General features: G+C 40.7%; 1 protein-coding gene across 1 annotated transcript; it reads left to right on the top strand.

Moving 5' to 3' along the window:
• Positions 1-4,887: 4,887 nt before the first annotated feature.
• LOC147849704 (uncharacterized) lies at positions 4,888-6,432 on the top strand. Its single transcript, XM_087336927.1, has 3 exons — positions 4,888-5,266; positions 5,601-5,864; positions 6,232-6,432. Exons 1-3 carry the CDS (start codon positions 4,997-4,999, stop codon positions 6,391-6,393), a joined length of 696 nt encoding a protein of 231 aa, XP_087193053.1. The 5' UTR covers positions 4,888-4,996; the 3' UTR covers positions 6,394-6,432.
• Positions 6,433-19,960: the final 13,528 nt, after the last annotated feature.

Below are 19,960 nucleotides of genomic sequence, written 5' to 3'. Positions count from 1 at the left end.
ATGCTCATCGAAGGCTGCAATAGAGCCAAAATCGAGAAACTAAAGCGGAAAATAAATGAGAATTTTTTTATGAAGGAACCTAGAGAAGCCCAACATATTCTACGCATGAGGATAGAGCAAGATGGGTTGAAGAAAATCCTATAGTTCTCCCAATCCGAGTATATCTGAAAAGTGTTGAAGCGGTTCAACATGGACAAATCGAAACACGCATCGACTAAACTCCCGACATTGATCCGATTATTGGAAGGAGAAAATCCCTCTACAGAGGTCGACAAAGAGCAAATGAGAAAGATTTCCTACGCATCGGTAGCAGGAAGTCTCATATACACGATGGTAGCCACCCGACCCGACCTTGCATATACCGTTTGTGCTACCAGTCGGTATATGTCGAATCTAGGGAAGAAGCACTAGGAAGTCGTCAAGCACATATTCCGCTACCTTCAATGGACATCGGATATGCAACTAACATTCGGTTCGGGAAATCTGACCGAGGTCGAAGTCTATACCGACTCCGACATGTTCGCCCACGCAAGCAGAGCAATTTCTTGGAGGTTGAAGCTCCAAGAGTGTACCCTATCCACAACAGAGGCTGAATACATAGTCGTGTTCGATGTAGCAAAAGAAGCTATCTAGCTTCAACATCCATCGGCCGACTTTTCGACCAAGAGTCGAATCGACCATATCACTATGACCCTGCATTGCGACTCACAAAACGTGCCAATACACCTCATGCGGAATCTAGTTTATCATGCGAAGACGAAGCACAAAGAGGTGAGGTATCATCATATTTGGGAGCTCTTCATCAATAAGAAGCTCGAAATCCAAAAGATCGACACCGGGGTGGACATCGTTGATTGCCTAACCAAAACGCTCCCAGATCATCATTTCATAGCACTAAGGAGATAGATGGGACTACGACAAACTAGAGAGAATGAGATAATCGAATTTGAGGAAGGAGGAGAGTTGAAGAGCCGAAGGGTTGATGGACCGAAAGGGCTGAAAGTTGACTGAGTCAACCGAGCAAAGCCGATTGAGCCGACCAAACCGACAAAGCGTCGAGCCAATTGGAACCGACTTGACTCTCTAACCACTCCCAATTCGAAGACCATAGCTTAGCTTGTATCTCTAATAGATTGTATTTTGATTTATGAGGGAGATTTCTCGTCGATTGTATCAGTTAGAGTAGCCCTTTTACGGGGGAGTTTGTTGGACTAAAAAGTCTTACTTCAACCCGACCATTGTACTTCAACGATGAAGAATTCCTTCTTGTACAAATGATGTAGAATAATATAACGTCTTTCTTCTTGCCATAACTATGTAATTGTCTTTCTCCATGTACACTCTCAGTATATGTTGTATTCTTGATACTACACATGTCCTCATGCTTACTCAACATCTTGCTTGTTCCTCAACAAGATCTACATTTGCTTCTGCAACAGTTGACCATAATCAACTAGACAACACATAAGTACCAATAAAGATCTCCTGTAAACTCCCCTTAGGCTTTCATCCCCAGACGAATGGTCAAATAGAACGTACGAATAAGACATTAGAGTAGTATCTTCACTATTTCATCAATTATCAACAAGGTGATTGGGCTAATATATTACATTTTGCAAACTTTGCATATAATAATTTTATACATTCTTCTACTAGGGTTACACCATTATATGTGTACACAAGTTATCATCATTGATGATATTTATTCAAAACTCTTGAATTACCAACAAATCCTAGTGCTCGAAATCATTTGGATTGACTATGACAAATTCAAGCGGAACTTTCCAATCATCTACATGAAGTTGTTGGCATAAAAAGCCGATTCCTTCCACTTTGTATCCTTAGTGTGAACACATTCTCTAGTTAGGGCTTGAGTATATAAGCTCAAACCTAACATTGTAAAGATGGTCTTGGGGTAAAAAGAATTACAGAGAAGAGAATAAGAGAGAAGTTCCATTGAAGCTTTTCATGTTGCATATCTATGTTGTTTGTTGTACACATCTTACCTTGTAGGTCCTTATCATATTCTTCATCTAACATATTCCAACAGAAGCTCAAATAACACTGAAAAACTATGCAGATTGACATCGACATCCATCCAATTTTGAAGTTGGAGATCGAGTATGGCTACTACGACGTCATATAAAAACTACGAGATCATGTGCCAAATTGAATTATCAACGGTTAGGCCCTTTTGTCATTAATAGGCCCTTTCGCCGTGATCTACCTCCTGAATTACGTATACATCCAATATTTCATAGTTCTCTCTTCGAACCATGTCAAGTAAGTTTTGTTCCAAATTGTACTACACCACCTCCACCCCCTATCGAACTTGAAAGTGGACTAGAGTATGAAGTTGTTGTTATTCTTGATTCCGAGATTGTTTGCAACAATCAACATTATTTGGTGGATTGGCTAGGATATAATCCAATCGACCGTACTTGGGAGCCGGTAGAGAATGTTGCAAATGCTCAAGCCCTTGTTGAAGAATTTCATCGAGAATACCTAGACAAACCTGGTCCTCAACTAAAGACACATTGTAATACTCACATTCGAAAAAGAAGACAATGTCATGACATGGCCTCAAATAAGAATTGAACCCATGACCTTATCACACATGAATAGAAGCCTTACCATTAAACCATAAAAACCGCGGTTTCGTGGTTTGGTTTCGGTTTTCAACTTGGTCAATTTTTAATTTTTTAATTTTTTAATTTATAATATTTCATTTTCTAAAATTTTTTAAATTTTAAAGATTTTCCTAAAATGTGAGAATAAGGTCTAAAAATGAAAAGATTGTTTTAAAACAATTTTTAAATTTTTTTTAAAAAATAAAATAAAAAACCGTTAAACCGCGGTTTTTGACTATTGAAACCAAACCATTTTTTAAAACCTAAACCTGAACCAAACCGAACCGAACCATTGAAACCGGTAAGCCGTTAAGTTGCGGTTTCACGGTTCGGTTCAAACCAAACCAAACCGTTGTCGATTGTTATGCGTGTGTAAATATGTATGCATGTCATTATTTTTTTCCTTTTCTTTTTGTATGTGCAATTATGTGTGTACAAAGTTTATGTGGATGTGGGTGTTTGTAATTTGTTGGAAAAGGAGGGGTATTTTGGTAATGTGAAGTTTCTCCTCTCTTTGTTTGTGTTTGCCATGCCCATCATTCTTCTTAATCTACCTCCCCTTCTCTTTTTCTCTCTTTTAATCATGTTTTGATTATTTACATCTTTAGCCCTTTGTCCTTCTCTTCTTCCTTCTTCCTTCTACTATAATTATTTACAATTATACCCTTTTTCATGCCATTCTTGGGCTTCATCTAGGAATCAGCAATGGTTCGATTTCGACTTGATCGGTTTAGCCTTGTCCAAACCAAATGAGTTAAGCGTTAACCAGTTTGGAAGTTTTCAAACTTGAAGTGAATTGGTTTGATTAAACTGGTTGGGCCTTAGTCAGTTTGGCCCAAAACGTCCACTCGGCTTGAGCCTTGCCAAGCCGAGCTCAAACTGGTTTGGGAAGCTTGAACCAAGTTGAACTGCCAAAATGTTTAAAATGGTTTAATGGCTTGGTTTAGGGTTGAGCCCAGTCTTTGCCAACTCCTAGCTTTATCCTGAGGTCATTCTTGGGCTTCATCCTCGGACCTTCGGCTTCTAGATGAGTCATGTGCTCGATTTCCCGAAAATCGGTTTCGGTTTTCAAATTAGGTCAAAATTCAAAATTCCACATTTTAATTTTAAAAAAGGAAAATTTTTCATATTTCAAAATTTAATTTTTAAAAATTTAAAGATTTTACTTAAAATATCAAAATGTTATGATTAAAATGTTCAAAAAAATATTTAAGAAAATAATCAAAGTGCCAAAAATAAACCATCAAACCTTTTAAACCATGGTTTCAAACGGTTTGAACTAGAAACTGTAAAGTCTCAAACCAAACCTTTAACCCCCGAACCGTTCAAACCATTAAGCCGTGATTTCACATTTCGGTTCAAGTCAAACTGTTACCGGTTGCTAGCTGCCCATCCATTTTTTCACCCTAAACCCCTAAACCCTAATTGTTGATGGAGGAATCCCCGATGACAAACTGTTTGAACCAGAAACCGTAAAGCCTCAAACCAGTTACCAAACTTTTAACCCCCCAAACCGAAGCGAACCATTCAAACCATTAAACCGAGATTTCACAGTTCGGTTCAAGTCAAACTGTTACCGGTTGCTAGGTGCCCATACATTTTTTTCACCCTAAACCCTAATTGTTGATGGAGGAATCACTGATGACAAACTATTTGAACCAGAAACCGTAAAGGCTCAAACCAGTTACCAAACTTTTAACCCCCCAAACCGAAACGAACCATTCAAACCATTAAGCCGAGATTTCACAGTTCGGTTCAAGTCAAACCGTTACTGGTTGCTAGGTGCCCTTCCATTTTCTTCACCTGAAACCCCTAAACCCTAATTGTTGATGGCTGATGACACCACCATATCCATTGTCTGCCTAGGTTAAACTTTGGTCATGGTTTAGGGTTTAGGGTTTAGCTCTGAATTCGTGGAGCAGAATCCTTTTTTGGGCTTTTTCTTTTTCAAACCTAAAAAACAGTCTGTAGCAGGAAGTCTCCTTTGATCCATTTTTCTGGAAATCACACCATGAAGTGCTCTCAAAATAAACGATCGGGAATATACCCCGATTTTCTTGTTCTCCAAATCGATGATCGGTCGACGTTTATTATAATGCAGAGGATCTGTTTTGACAGTCGGGATTACAGAGTTCTAAATGGTTGTCGTGATCTGGACGAACTAAAAGGCCAAATGCTCTTTGCAGTCGTGATCTTCTTGTTGTATTTTTTGCTGTTGCAATTTAGTAGACCGTTGACGAATTTCGGTTCTATTTATTGAAGAGCAAATAAGAGCAGAACAGATTTACACGAAATTTCATAACAAATTCAGAACAGAGATTTAGCCCTTCAAATTTGAATATGATTTTTTGGATTCATTGAGTCTGATGGCCACCACCACCATTGATCCTCATACAGCTATCATAGATCCTCGGTTTTGTGTTCCAAATCCCTCCCATTTGGCTCTGTGGTTCTCGCAATGCTCGTGTTTGATCCCGAATTCTCACCTTATCAGTGCTACTTCCGAATCTAACGAAGAATCCGATGGGATTCTCTTTACCCTGGATTATGATCAATCCTGCTGGGGTTTCGGTATCCCGGATCTTGTCTTCCGAGATGAGGTTGCTGGACTCGATCTTGTGCACATCCGCCCAGAGGTATGTATGCATGTATGTATATCATCGCGATTTACCGAGAAAATACCCCCCAATTCCTCTGCGATTGACCAAATTTCCTTCATTATATGTATATATGTATGATTCTTCTGGTCATTAATGTGAAGGTTTATGTATTGATTCTGGTCATTAATGTGAAGGTTTATGTATTGATTCTGGTCATTAATCTGAAGGTTTATGTGTTGATTCTGGTCATTAATGTGAACTTGGTGTATGTGTTGATTCTGGTCATTAATCTGAAGGTTTATGTGTTGATTCTGGTCATTAATCTAAAGGATAAACCTTCTTGTACTGATTAAATAAAATCGAATTCCAGTTGTTTAGCTCTCGTTCTCGATGCAATGTATTCCGAGGCGAGTCTCTACTAATGACTATTCGGGCGGCCGATTTTCTTCAATGGAGGCTAAAGTTACACATATTTGTAGCCCCCGTGGGCGTAAGTGGCATTAAGGACCATAGAGAATTGAATGAGGATGGCCGTGTACCCGATTTCACGCTAAAACCAGCTCCTGGCTTTAGTAATATGTTGTACACTCGGGTCTTCCACATTTTCAACAGCCGAGGTGATAAAATCGCCGAGGTAATTAGCATATGTTTTGGATTGGTTCATATCTAAACAATATATTCTCAACAAGGATCATGGACCATATGATTGAAAGCATATTTGTAATGTGGCATGGTAGGTACCCACTAGCTTATTACCACCACAACTTCCTTCTGGCCCATTAAACTAGATCACGAGCCCAACCTTATTGTGTTTGGAATGCCTTAGATAATTATTAGTTGAGGAACAATTTGTACACTCTTATAAGCTTCTTTCTCGGAAATTTTAAAAGAACTTGGCCTAGGATGTTTTCCATAGTACATCTTTATTTATTCGATTGGATTATTGATATGACATACTAACATGGTCGTAGAATTGAAATCATTAACACAATCATGAATAGGCGACGAAGTCTCGAGATGGATGGATTTGTGGAGGTGGCCCTGACTATAGGATAAGCATTTGTGCAAGGGTGGATCGAGCATTTATTGTGTTGTTGCTCGGGCTTTACCATGTCATAATTCAGAATCGTCAGTCAAGAAATTCACACGCGTCATCCGGGTGAACTTCTGAATCACATCATGAATCAATATTGTATCAATAATGCATCACCACATCACTTTAAGTCAAGTGGATGCTTTACTTCTGTAAATTTATGTGACCTTACAAATTGACATTACCATTTGGTTTCCATCTTGTTGCATAAAAACACTATATGGTCACCCTAGTATTCTTTGTGAGTGAGTGTAATTGTTTGCATGATTCTCTAGGTAGGTTTGATACATTGGTGGCTAATTAGTATATGGTATGATATGGTAAACAATAAGGCCTTTTATAAGGCTCTCTCAGTATATAATTGACAACATTGGGGACTCAATTGATCGAGCAGAATGGATTGACCAAAATGTTCTTAGATTCATCTTCGAATTGACTAGAAGAGGATGAGGAGGATATTGATAAATTATCATCAAACGAATTATAATGAATAATTAATTAAATTATACACATTATAATTATTGTGCAATTTTGTAAAACATGATTTAATTGAAAGTGTTTTTACTTACTCGACATGATATTTGTTTCACTTCCCAAGTGACCAAGCGAGCACACAAAGAGACATCAAGAGTCCTAGAACGAGTGAGAGAACAATAGTTGTAGACCCAATGAGAAAAGGTTCATAGCACCAAAATTCACGAACCAAACCAGAGATGGATAGATTATATTATTGTCGTCCAAGATCGTCAAATATGACCAATGAGACCACGTATATTACATTTCATGTAGACCATGTGGAAGTGAGTAGCAACTCTTGATGTTCAAGAACTTTAATAATGAATGTTGCAATTGAGAGTGGAAAATGATTATGATAGAAATTCATGAAAGGATCGAGTTTGGTCAAAGATGTGTGAAAAGCTTCGTCGAATGTGATCAAAGGTAGAACATTGTATCAAAGTGTGATACTCAGACTCTCGAACTTGTTTCAGGCAAAGTGTGCATAGCCCACCAATCTCACCCATTTTACGATAAGTTAAGGGTTTGATTGAAGACATAAGTAAAAAGATATGTGATGAGATGATACTTAAATCAACAACGACAAGACTTAACCAATTAAAATGATAAAGTTTAGTTCATTATTAGGACCTTTGAAGGGAATATGTGAGCTATAATAAGACACCGATGAAGATGAAGTGGATATGGACATATTAATAAACATTTTGCTAGCACTAGGGGCCCGTGTTAAGATAAAGATAGGTGCATACTAAAAGGAAAAACAATAGTGCATGTTAAAAGGGGCACCATTATTTTTATTCAATAGAGGAGCTCCAAAATGTTATGAAATGAGCAAGAGAGCTCATTGTCAGGGGATCGACATTTTGAGAGAGACACCTAGACTTCGTTGGTGAAAGGATTGATGAAGAGTAGTGAAACAAGAGGGTGCATAATAGGCCTATGATGATAAGAGGTGATGTGGCCATTGATCATAGACTAGGTACACACCGAAACTCAAGGATCTCCTCCCAACACTCCTTTGATCTCTTTATTCATCTTAATTCCTCATACCCTTTGTGAAAGTGTGATCTTATTGCATAAAAAACGATATCTCAATCCCAAGTTTTTTAGTGTTATTGTAAAAGGTGTTGATTGTTAATAAACATAATTGTATCTTAATCTCGAATTTGGGGAAATACATTAAGTTGCTAGAAATTGCTATCTTATGAATCAAAATCCATACAAGGGAACGCGTAAAAGTAATTTTTACTCCTTGTAAATTGTCATTGATTAATGATCATAACAAAAATTTCCAAGTCAAAAATTTGAGCACGAAGCGTGAATCTACACGATAAATTTGCCTTAATTTTTGCAACAAACGGATTTCCAATCTGCATATCAAACTACTCAATGCGTCAATATCTTGAGATCTTTGTGGGGTTTGTGGGATAGTTCTTGGTTCACCGGTTGAAGTTCCCAACACGAAGTTACAAGAAAAAGATTTTGCTAACAGCAAGAGTTCTCAAACATGAACTCGATACATTGTATTGATTTGTGGTGAAAATTCTGGTTTTTTCATCAACTCAACCTTGATTTTTTTATCTTTTTATTTTTTTTAAATCCAAGAAAAAAACTTTGAACATGAATTTGATATATTGTATGGAATTGTGATGAAAAATTTGTTTTTTACATGAACTCGATATAATGTATGGAGTTCATGTTTAGAAATCTTCTTCTTCTTTCAAATAAAAGAGGTTTAGGGTTTTATCATGAACTCAACTTGTACTAAAATAATTGTTTTTACAAGAGTAAAAGATGCATATCGATACTGTAAAGAACTATGTTGCACAACAAGATACCCTATGGTGAATATGTGCTTCCTTGATTAACAAAAAACCATTAATAATTGTGTTGATGGTAATTGAACCTTGCAAATGCCATTAACTTCCCAAATTTTGTAGGGGAGTTCTCAAAATGAAGAAGAGGAAAGCATTGTGGATACCTTGATAACTATGTGATATATTAATGTTTACATCTAAGTTTGGCAATTTTGACAGTTTATGAATATCGTCTACATTTTAAGAGTTATGGATTTATAAAAATTGTTTATGAATATTGTATGTACATTTCTTGAGTTATGAATTTATGGATGTTAATGAGCACTAAATTTATAGATGATGACATTAAGGATTACAATGTTACCTCTTATACTTAAAACATTTCCAAGTTTAACAATAGATGTAACTTCCACTTCTAGAACCTACATCTCCTCAAGATGGTGAAACCATTAATATTAACTTGTGCCTTGAGTTAACCATTGTGATTTCTTTTAAGTTAATTACATTTCATATCTGCAGACCATCAATGTTTAAACGTTTATTGAAAAACTATTCAATTTTAGAAATTATCATTTTGAAACTTGTTAAATCTCAAAAAATTAGCTACTTTTACATGTTATTTAAAACATGTGATATTGGTGTATCAAGTTTCTGAAAATTGCCTAAAATTGCAAGATTATAAAAGGAATCTATAAGTGGAATGCGTGATCCTTCCACTTGGGAACGTGAAAGTGTTAATTGCATTCTCGCAACAGTTGTTGCGTTAGAGTCACGATATGTATGAGCATTGGCAAGTCGGTAGGGTAACTAGACTGAATCTTAGAATTCGCACACTTTAGGTTCAAATCTACCCACTTGTCAAAGTTTATTCCCATGATCAAATTCACACTAGTACTTGGATTTCTAAGCCAAAAGTTGTGTCACAACTCTTAAGTGAGTAAGTTCAACAATCATGTGTAGACCACTCCCACAAAATTAAAGATATTTATACATGGATTTTCATTTGATAACAATCTTGATTATAAGATTATGATTACAATCCTTTTACCAATTATAAACTTCTAATACATGAAGATGGAAATATTCTCCCAGTTTACAATAAAATTAAAGAGATTGAAATCAATACTTAAGTGAGTAAGCCCAACAATTGTGTGTAGATCACTCCCACAAAATTAAGGATATTTATACATGGATTTTCATTTGATAAAAATCTTGATTATAATATTATGATTACAATCCTTTTACCAATTATAAACTTCTAATACATGAAGATGGAAATATTTTCCCAATTTACAATAAAATTAAAGAGATTGAAATCAATACTTAAGTGAGTAAGCTCAGCAATCGTGTGTAGATCACTTGCACAAAATTTAGGATATTTATACATGGATTTTCATTTGATAACAATCTTCATTATAATATTATGATTACAATCCTTTTACCAATTTAAAACTTCTAATACATGAAGATAAAAATATTTTCCCAATTTACAATAAAATTAAAGAGATTGAAATCAATATACAAATGAGAGAATTTTACAATGATCAACTTGTTATATAGGAGGTGAGAGATGAAGAAGGTAAAAGATATATCAATTCAAAAACAAGAGTGTCAAGGAGAGATCCTTGAGATGGGCTTGAGCTCCACCATGGTGAGTCTATGATCAATGCTCACATCACTTTTGTCATCACAGGCCTCCTACGCATCCTCATGATTCACGACCCCATAGTAAACATAATTTAATAAAGCCTAGCCTTGAATCCCAAAATGATAATCCCTAGAAATTAGCTATCTTCCTTCTTTAATATGTCAAGAAGCCTTTTACCAAGAGCAAAAATAAACTTCCTTTTTGTAACACCTATCGTCATTTGACCTAGATACTAAACTTTCCCAAAACTGTTTTTCTCATTTCACTTTAAATGCATTCCTCATCCATGTATTTTGTCCACTATAAATCACCATTACCCCTTTCCAGCCTCTACAATATTCAAACCCTCAACCTTATTGTTTAAGTGTTTTGATCTTGCCACTTAAGTTATCTTCCATTGCCATTTTTTGGCGTTTTCTCTCTTCACACACGTCATATCACTACAATGGAGCATAGGATTGAGAAAAGATGTTCGTCATCGAAAACTTTCATGGTCAGAACATTGTTTCTTTCATGTAGCCCCATCATGAAACATCAGACGTCTTGGTGGATCCTCCATGGACCAAATCCTGAATAAAATCCCAACCTGAACTTAGACAATAATTGAAATGTTTGAGTTTCTTGGTAATTGAGTTGGACAACCACATTAATAACTTTGATGGAGGGTGTAGAATATAGTCCCATTATATCATGGGGGAAATGAGTTGATTGGCATTGCCATAGAAAACTTAATTGTTCTCATCTTTTCCTTTCTTTTTTAACTAGATGTAGATTACTAACTAGCTTTTTTTGCCTTTATCCTAGCTCGTCTTTAGAGGTAGTATTCATACCTAGGCATCAGACCTAAGTTTTGAAGCTAGGCTTTGGAGGTAGGTGCCATACGTAGAAACTTATCGCAATTCAGAACTAGGGTTTCAACATCAAGAATTAAGAACAAGAGTTTGTAGCATCATTGCAAGGTGGTTGATATAATCAGTTTGTAGAGAATGATTGTCAAGGATAAATAGATAAAATAAAATAAAGAGATATTGCACTAGTATTAAGATATGCCCCAAGGCTACGGTAATGTAGTATTAAGATACGCCCAAAGGCTACGGTAATGAGCCCCTTTTCTAAATTCTAATCATCGCCTTAAATAAATACTTTGGTGTAGAGTAGAACCACTCTATCTTATCATAAATCCATTTATAAAATATGCCTTTGTCCCAAATGCCATGAAACTCCAATCGCTTGAGCTCCGCCGTATTAGCTTACAACTGCCCAAAATTTTGCTTGCGAAATTGGGAGTTCAGGGATTATTACTAGGAATGGAACCATGAAAACAATTGTTCTTAAATGAATTGGAAAACTTTTGTCCCAAAATTAGTGGAGATTGGAATCCCAATTTCAACGGAGCTTTATGGAAGACAACAAGTTGGCTATCTCAACAAAATGGGAAGACAATTTACTCGATTGTTCTTAATTCATGGAAATATGCCTCTCTTGATTTAGATACTAAGAGATCTCCAAAAACAGAAGTTGATTTGGGATCAATCCCTGATTTGGAATTCGTATTTTACTGACCATATGGGACATATGTTGTGAAAACGTACTCAATGTGCATGGGTAGAATTAGATCGCGGACCAGTAGAGTCTATAGGTGCATGGACAACATTCCAATCTACACCTATAGACGAAAGAATGATAATGCTTAATAATATATGGGGCGGAAAGACAATGTATTATGTGATACAAGCCACCCTTTGTAATATTCAGGTGCAATTTGGATCTTCTGCATAGAAGTGGATGGTGTTATTTATTGTTTTGGATGTTTTGATTGGAGTAAAAGTCTATATTGGGGAAGAAGCTTGTATGACCTTTGATGTACATGATGATGGTAGGTTAACTTTCACACAAATGAAAACCAATTTGTTTAGGTTTTATGTATGCATAAAGAAGTGAGGGTGATCGCAAATGATGGATCAAATTGGGTCTTCGATCCAGATCCACAAATGGTGAATTCTTTTTGGAGGATTTGGATTATGGAAAGGAGACCAATATCTCTATATCAGGTTGAGAATTGTATTAGAAGGTGTGAGTTCAAGATAAGATAAAACATGTGCCTTTTTTCAATTTCTGTGAAGATTGGTTGCCGAAAATATTAGGTGAATGGACTTTCTCCACAAAACCTCAAGCAATTTTGGAAATGGTTGTGGGGCATAAAAATTAGTAGGAAAATTGTTTGTTTCCATTGGTTGTTGGTTCATAGATCAATGGTTGGCAAAAAGGGAATGCAGAAAATATGTGTCCCTTTTGTATGGATCTAGTACAGACTGCTAAGTATTGTTTGTGGAGTTGTTACTTTGCGATGGAAATATGGAAAAGAATCATACCAATATATCCTCAAGCAGTGTATACATGGGAAGCAATATTATGGGTGGTCGTACAAGATAAACCAATGGTATATGAACAAGAGGATGTTGCAGATGTTATTGCTATGAGACAAGGTTTGATCCAAAAAACATTGATACCTTTGGATAAATATCTTTTCTGTGTCCACAGGAGACAAATTGCAATCTATTAGACATGACCTAGCCCATGGAGTCAGGTACAAAGAGAATGGTTGTTGGGGATGCCCGATAGTTGGGGAATGAAACTAATTACATGATGCAAAGCTCAAAGGAAAAAAACTCAAAAGAACACAGACATGATGAGAGCAAAACAAGAAACTACATGTCCTATTCAGAATTTCATCATTGTATCCTTCCATGGATAGTAATGGTTATCCTACATTTAATATGTACATATATTATCCGAAAGGTAGTATAAAACGATTCAAAATTTATTCATTAAGATATTTGTGTAAAGTGTTGGATGAGTGTCTGAACATGAGTGGGGCTAATATCATTCATCAATCAATATCGTTTTTAGCAATGTTCAATCTTCATTGGATGCACTACCATGGTTGGTGCAAGTGTGATCAATAACCACTATACATTTAATTTTCTCGATAGGTTGCCATTCGATATTGTTTGTGCTCATGAGAGTATTGTATGTAATTCATTTTTTACTATATTAAGGAACAACCTTAATCGAAGTGTTCATGCGTGCATGACATTGAACCAAATTTTGGTTTGTCTTTCAAGCAATCCTTGTTTTTTTGTAAGTGTTCTAGCTATACACCAAGTTGTTCATATAGGTCCCCAATGATTATCAATGGTCCTACCTTTAATGTATAATTTACGTGTCCTTGGAAATATGGGTGTAAGTTGAGTTGTGAATAGGGTATTTTTGGTGTTACGGTGTCGCGTTGTTACGCGCGTGCGTGTAGAAGGGGCGGGACCACGGGGGTCTTGGACTAGGGAGTAGAGGAGAAAGAATAAGATATGAGAAATGGAAGCTTAACACCGGATGAGAAGATGAAGAGTAGCACATAAGCATAGACCAAAATAGATGGAAGCAAGATCCACAACAAGATATATTAAAACGAACGATTGATTACAACGATGGTGGCCGCATGGACCGCACCAAAACTATGAGAAAACCCTAACCGGGGATGAACAAGGAGACCCTAAACGAAACCCTAAACCTAAAACGGTAAGAACTCTACACTAAGTGGTATACCTTTCATACGCAAAATAGGCAACAACTTCATAAGTGACCCCTCCCTTCCCTTTATAGCCCAAGGAGGGAGCTTACAATGTGGGATAAAATTCCCCCTCTTATTTCTATACATCATTTCCTAGTATACATGTGCACATGGTGCACACCACCAATTTGCCTATTCCACCCCGGTTTCCGCCTATGGACAAAAATCTTCACGACATCCGCCCCCACCAAACCGCACATCCACCGGTATGTGCCAAGAAATGAGAAGAGGTGAGATTTTTCGGCCATGGTGATAAAACCGAGGTCCGTCGTGTCCTCGTTGGCCTTGCTTGGCTTCGTTTTCCATTTCGAGCACGCCCGACCCTTCCACACGAACCGTCGTAGCATCCAGTTCCACCGTATCTGTCGCATGTCCTCAAGCCGACGGCTCCCACCCATCCACCACGTCCACCGTGTGTCCCCGAAACATCGACTCCATCCGAACCGCCATATCCACCGTACGCGCCTTCCTCCCTGGTCGGTCCTCCCGAACGCCATTGCCGATCCGGTCACTCTTTCTTTGTTTGCCACGTAGGTCCTCCGATTAGGCCCTCGGTCCCCCCGTTTGCTCGCCGGATTCCGCCCCTCGCATACCGCTTGTGTTCTATCTCCGGCTCGATCCTCTCTTCGTCTCGAACACCTCGTGCCGATTCCCTCCATTCCACGCTCACCTTCCATAGGCTCTTTCTATGTGCCCTTGTTGTCTCCCGAACATGCGCTCGTTCTTCAGTACCTCGGCGACCTCATTGCACGCTCCTCGCTTCTCCTTTGCTCGCCGTGCTCTCTCACCGTAGAGCATACTGTCATCCCGACCACCATGTCAGTGTCCTTCGCGACTCCTGTTACCGCTTCATCCTGACTCTCGTCCTCTTGGCCCGATTGGCCTCGCATGCCTTCCGGGATGCCATGCTTCCTCTTCCCGGCACGTAGCTCGTTGCTCTCCACGCACCTCCTCCGGTTCTCAAGAGATAGCCTTCCATGCTCGCCGATCATCCGCTGTCGAGGTAGTTGTGGTTCGTGCGGCGAAGTCGCAGGGACGAAGGTTAAGGGGAGTTGAAGGAACTTAAATTTTAATAAGGCTTGTATGGTGATGTTAGAAAGGTTAAGAGTAGCAAGAAGAAGAGTTACGAGTAATGTGTGTGAGAGAGAGAGATGAGAATAGATAGAAGATAGAGACAACATATGATTCAAGAAGCAAGATAGAGACAAAATATGATTTAATAAGGAAGATTGAGACAAAGTATGAATCAAGAAGCAAGAGTATTTGATATAAACATGATGTATATTAGAAAGACAATATTTTACCAACTTTACAATCCTTGATCGCAAATTGAACACATTCTCTACCGACCCTTGATTTGAACCCACGACCTCAACTTCGAAACGAGAGGTTCTCCACCCAATGAGCTCGTCTTCTTTAGTTGATTGTATTATTTTCTCACTTTCTCTTGATTTCTTCCCTTGTTTTCCTTGCCCCTCTTTTTATAAGTATTTCCATGCATATGGTAATGGCATTCATCTAATGCATGAGTTACATCTTATGCATGATCGCCATTTGGCGCACATGCATTCCATGTGATGCATGATAGCCATCATGCTCATTTGAGCTCCCATGTATTGGGATAAGTATAATGATGGATATAACCCTAAAACAAATAGCCTAGCTTAGTGGTGTATGCTTTGTGCTTGATATACAAGGTTGAGGGTTCAAGTTCCTCAATTTTACTTAATACAATATATAGCTTCATTCTTATATCATGAAGCACATTTATTACACACTTTTACAAATAAATAGCCTAGCCTAGTGGTATGTACATTGTACATCGTATATAAGGATGTGGGTTCAAGTCTCTCAAATATTATTAAATACAACATTTAAGCTCATTTTTATATCGTGAAGCACATTCTTCATGACACCGCCGATACCGGCACCTCACCGCTCCATCTCTCGCCGCGTGCATTCCTCGCAAAGGCTCGTATGTCCTCCGGGTGCACTCCCGATCTCTCCGATCGCACTCCGGATTCCGCCCCTTTCATGCCGCGTATGTTCCTCCCTTGGTTCTATCGTCTCCGCATGCCGAACACCTCGGCGTGTCGACTCTTCCTATTCCGCGCTTGCCTTCCATAGGCTCTTCTCATGCGCCGATGTTGTCCCCCGAATATGCGCTCATTCTTTGGCCCTTAGGCGACCCCATTCCGCGTTCCTTGCCTCTCCTTTGCCCGTCATGATCTCTCGCCGTAGAGCGTACCGTCATCCCGACCTCCGTGTCAGTGTCCCTCAAGGCTCTTGTTACTGCCTCGCCTTGACTTGCGCCCTCTTGGCCCGCTTGGCCTTGCATGCCCTCCGGGAAGCCGCCGCGTCTTCTCTTCCCAGTGTGTACCCCGTTGTTCTCCGCGCACCATCCTTCCCTCTCGTCGTTCATCCGCCGATCCCGGCAACTCACTGCTCCGCCTCTTACCGCGTGCTTGCCTCTCAACGGCTCGACCTATCCGTCGTTGCCAGTCACTCGTTGCTGCTTTTCTGGGTGCATGCTTGCTTCTTGGCCCTTTGTCGTTCGTAGTGCATGCTTCGTGTTACATGCTTCATCCGTTGTAGACCCAACCTCCGCGTCGGTCTCTTCGTCCTTTGTTGCCGTAGCCCCTTCCGACTCCGGCTTGCCGTCTGGGCCGTGCTCGTCCGTCTTCACGCACCAGGTACCCGTTCCGGTAGCCTCGTCCGTTCCGGTCTCCGACTCCCCACCGCCACCCGCCATCTCTTCCATCTTATGTTGATCCGCAACCGCTGAAGTCTCAAGAATAGGTGTGGAGGGTTCCTCTTGCTCTCGGTTTTCCGCCAAGCTGTAATCACCGTGCCTGGTTAGCCTCCTTCTCGCGATCACCAGCTCCCACCGGGTGTTGTGGCTCGTTCGCCTCGACCTCTAATCATGCCGACTTAGCCTTCGCCCGGATCGGTCTCGGCTAATCAAGTTTCGGTTTGGTCGGCTCCCTTCCGTAACCGTAACCGACTGGTACATGTTTGTCCGCACAAATTCGGCCTTGCCGGCTCTTCTTCGGTTCGAGCCCGGTTGACCGGACCCCACTCCAATCTTCTTCCGCCTCGTCTTCCGGTCGTGTCGGATTATCGACCGGTTCATCTTCTGATCGGGTCGGTTCCCGACTCTCTCCTCCTTGCCGCTCCTAACCTCTCCGTCAGTCCTCTTGTATATGCCCGTTCCGGGCCTCGCATCCTCATCTTCGCACGTGTTCGCTCCAGGCCACGCCTCCTCATGGCCACCGCCCTTCTCTCCGGTCTTATGTTGGCATTCGAGCGCAACCGCCGTAGTATCCGGTCTCGGCGCGAGGGGTTTCTCCTCCGTCCGCTATGACCTTCCTCGTTGTCGTCTCAGTTGCCGGCCTTGCCATCGCCACCGCCCGTCGCTCTAGGACTCATGCCGGTACTCGGGCCGACCGTCGGAGCCTCTAGGGCCGGTGTCGTAGTGTATTTTGTACACTACGTGAAAAACGTATATAGTATTAGATTCAATAAAAAATGAAGAAATAGAAGAAAATAGCAAAATAAATGGAACATGCATAGGGCAAGATTCGAACCTTGCACCTCCATGTTAATAATGTAATGTCTTACCATTACACTAGCATTTCATTAGTGTTAAAGCATAGATGTCCCACATAGAAAGGTAAATTCACGCTAGGATAAACATTAGAAAAACGCATAACAAAAGAAAAAGCTACACATACACATCTAGCGTGCATGATAAAAAACGCACAAGTTAGAAAAAAGCATGATCACTTTAGATAAAGCATATAGTCTATCTATAGGAAAAGCATGGGGTCTATAGTTAGAGAAAAAGCATGGATTACTAAGACTTCCTCATCACTACATAAGGATGGGGAGCACAATGTAATTGTGTGTGAAAAATATTTGGAAACTAGATATGTTTCTAAAAAACACCAATTAATAAACTATACTCGTGGGATTCACGAGAATTCTATATCATTCTCTTTCAACCGAAGTTTATATTCTTATATTCATATTGATTAATCTAATACAATACACTCGTGGGATTCACGAGTTTGCTATAACTCTTTCTTACAACATATTTATATTCTTATTAGCCTTAAAACTCTCTTCTTCCTAGTCCAAAACCCCAGTGGTTCCCACCCGACTCACGCAAACGATCCGGTGCCTTGACTCACGCAACGATCCGGAGCCGAAAGGCACGACACCGGTGTGTGTAAGGTCGCAGCACCGCCACTCGTTATGTCCGTAGCCACCTCTATCCGGACGTCGTTGTCCGTGGCTACCCTGTCTCCAATCGTGAAAGCCTCGATTACGCTTGCCGCCTCCTCTTCCTCGATCTCCTTGCCGTCGTCTTGGTTGCCCGCCTTGCCACCGCCACCGTTCATCACTCTAGGTCTCACACCGGCTCTCGGGTCGGATGTCGGAGTCTCCAGAACCGGTGTGGGTAAGGACCCGGCACCGCCGCTTGTCTCCTCCCCACTCGATGTTTCGGGCCGCCATGTCCCGAATCCGTAGTTACCGGCCTCCATGGCCATCCCTTCACCGCAAGGCAAGAGGGTCGCTTGCTCCGCACCCTCTCCCATATCATCGTCGTACGCTCTTCCGGCCTCCATATAGGCCCCGTCTTCTACGCTTAGGGAGGCTTCTTCCTCCACATCCTCCGATCGCCTCCGGCCCTACTCCATAATAAGCCCTTCTTCAGCTTCGATTTTCCCCTTCACAAGCTCGCATGCCTCCCGTATTAGCGCTTCTAGGTCGAGCTCCTCCGAACCGTTTTGCGTTGAGTTCTCTTCCGACGGTAGTGCGTAGTCACTCGCCGCTCTCTCTTCTCCGCCACTCGTGGGCCGTGTTGTGGCCGACCGCCTCACATCATGTTGCCGGCACACCCATTCCACCTCGGACAACTCCTCGGTGAGACCATGCATTCCATAATCATCTTGAAGCTCGAATAAGATGTCCATCCTCTCCTCTTGATGGATCGTCTTCAAAAATAGGAGGACTTTGTCCGCCCCCACCGATCTCCAATGTCGCTCCGAGAGTTGAGAGAAACGGTGCTCATACTCTCGGAATGCATCCATCGCGCTCCAATGGCGTTCCATCGACGCCACCCATCAGTCCAACTCATGTCGACCTCGCCCCTCCGGTTTTGCATACCCGTACGCTTCCAATAGGGCTCCCTCCAAGGACACCCACGACTCGTGAGCTTCTCATAGCTCCTTGACCTCCTTGTGCACCGATACGACCGCCACTCGAGGAAAATACTCTAGCCTTGTCGCTTCATCCACGCCCTCCTTCGTCATCTCGGCATTGTATGCTTCTAAGAACCTCGAGACATTGTCCCCGTTGAACCGGCGACTCGATTGACCACCCTTTCGACGGCTTGTTGAGCCGCATCTCGCTTCGCCATCTTTCGTCCGGCTTCCATCACGATCTTTGCCATCATCTCCTCGAAGTCGAAGTCTTCTTACATCTCCATGCTCCCTTGCTGCCCTTCACGTCAGGTTCACCAAAGATGTCGCGTTGTTACGCGCGTGCGTGTAGAAGGGGCGGGACCACGTGGGTCTTGGACTAGGGAGTAGAGGAGAAAGAATAAGATATGAGAAATGGAAGCTTAACACCGGATGAGAAGATGAAGAGTAGCACATAAGCATAGACCAAAATAGATGGAAGCAAGATCCACAACAAGATATATTAAAACGAACGATTGATTACAATGATGGTGGCCACATGGACCGCACCAAAACTATGAGAAAACCCTAACCGGGGATGAACAAGGAGACCCTAAACGAAACCCTAAACCTAAAACGGTAAGAACTCTACACCAAGTGGTATACCTTTCATACGCAAAATAGGCAACAACGTCATAAGTGACCCCTCCCTTCCCTTTATAGCCCAAGGAGGAAGGGAGCTTACAATGTGGGATAAAATTCCCCCTCTTATTTCTATACATCATTTCCTAGTATACATGTGCACATGGTGCACACCACCAATTTGCCTATTCCACCCCGGT

This window comes from Azolla caroliniana, unplaced genomic scaffold, assembly GCF_043228905.1.
Source record: "Azolla caroliniana isolate FFs.n. ecotype wild unplaced genomic scaffold, voAzoCaro1.0.p SCAF_22, whole genome shotgun sequence".
Taxonomy (NCBI): domain Eukaryota; kingdom Viridiplantae; phylum Streptophyta; class Polypodiopsida; order Salviniales; family Salviniaceae; genus Azolla; species Azolla caroliniana.
The sequence above is the reverse complement of the archived record's forward strand: the minus strand, read 5'-3'. Positions and strand labels throughout refer to the sequence as shown.

Bases quoted from the DNA above. Each gene is read 5' to 3' on its own strand.
- LOC147849704 (XM_087336927.1), top strand. From the start codon at position 4,997: ATGGCCACCACCACCATTGATCCTCATACAGCTATCATAGATCCTCGG. The intron at 5,267-5,600 runs GTATGTATGCAT...ATCGAATTCCAG, and splicing joins TTGTGCACATCCGCCCAGAG to TTGTTTAGCTCTCGTTCTCG. The intron at 5,865-6,231 runs GTAATTAGCATA...AATCATGAATAG, and splicing joins GAGGTGATAAAATCGCCGAG to GCGACGAAGTCTCGAGATGG.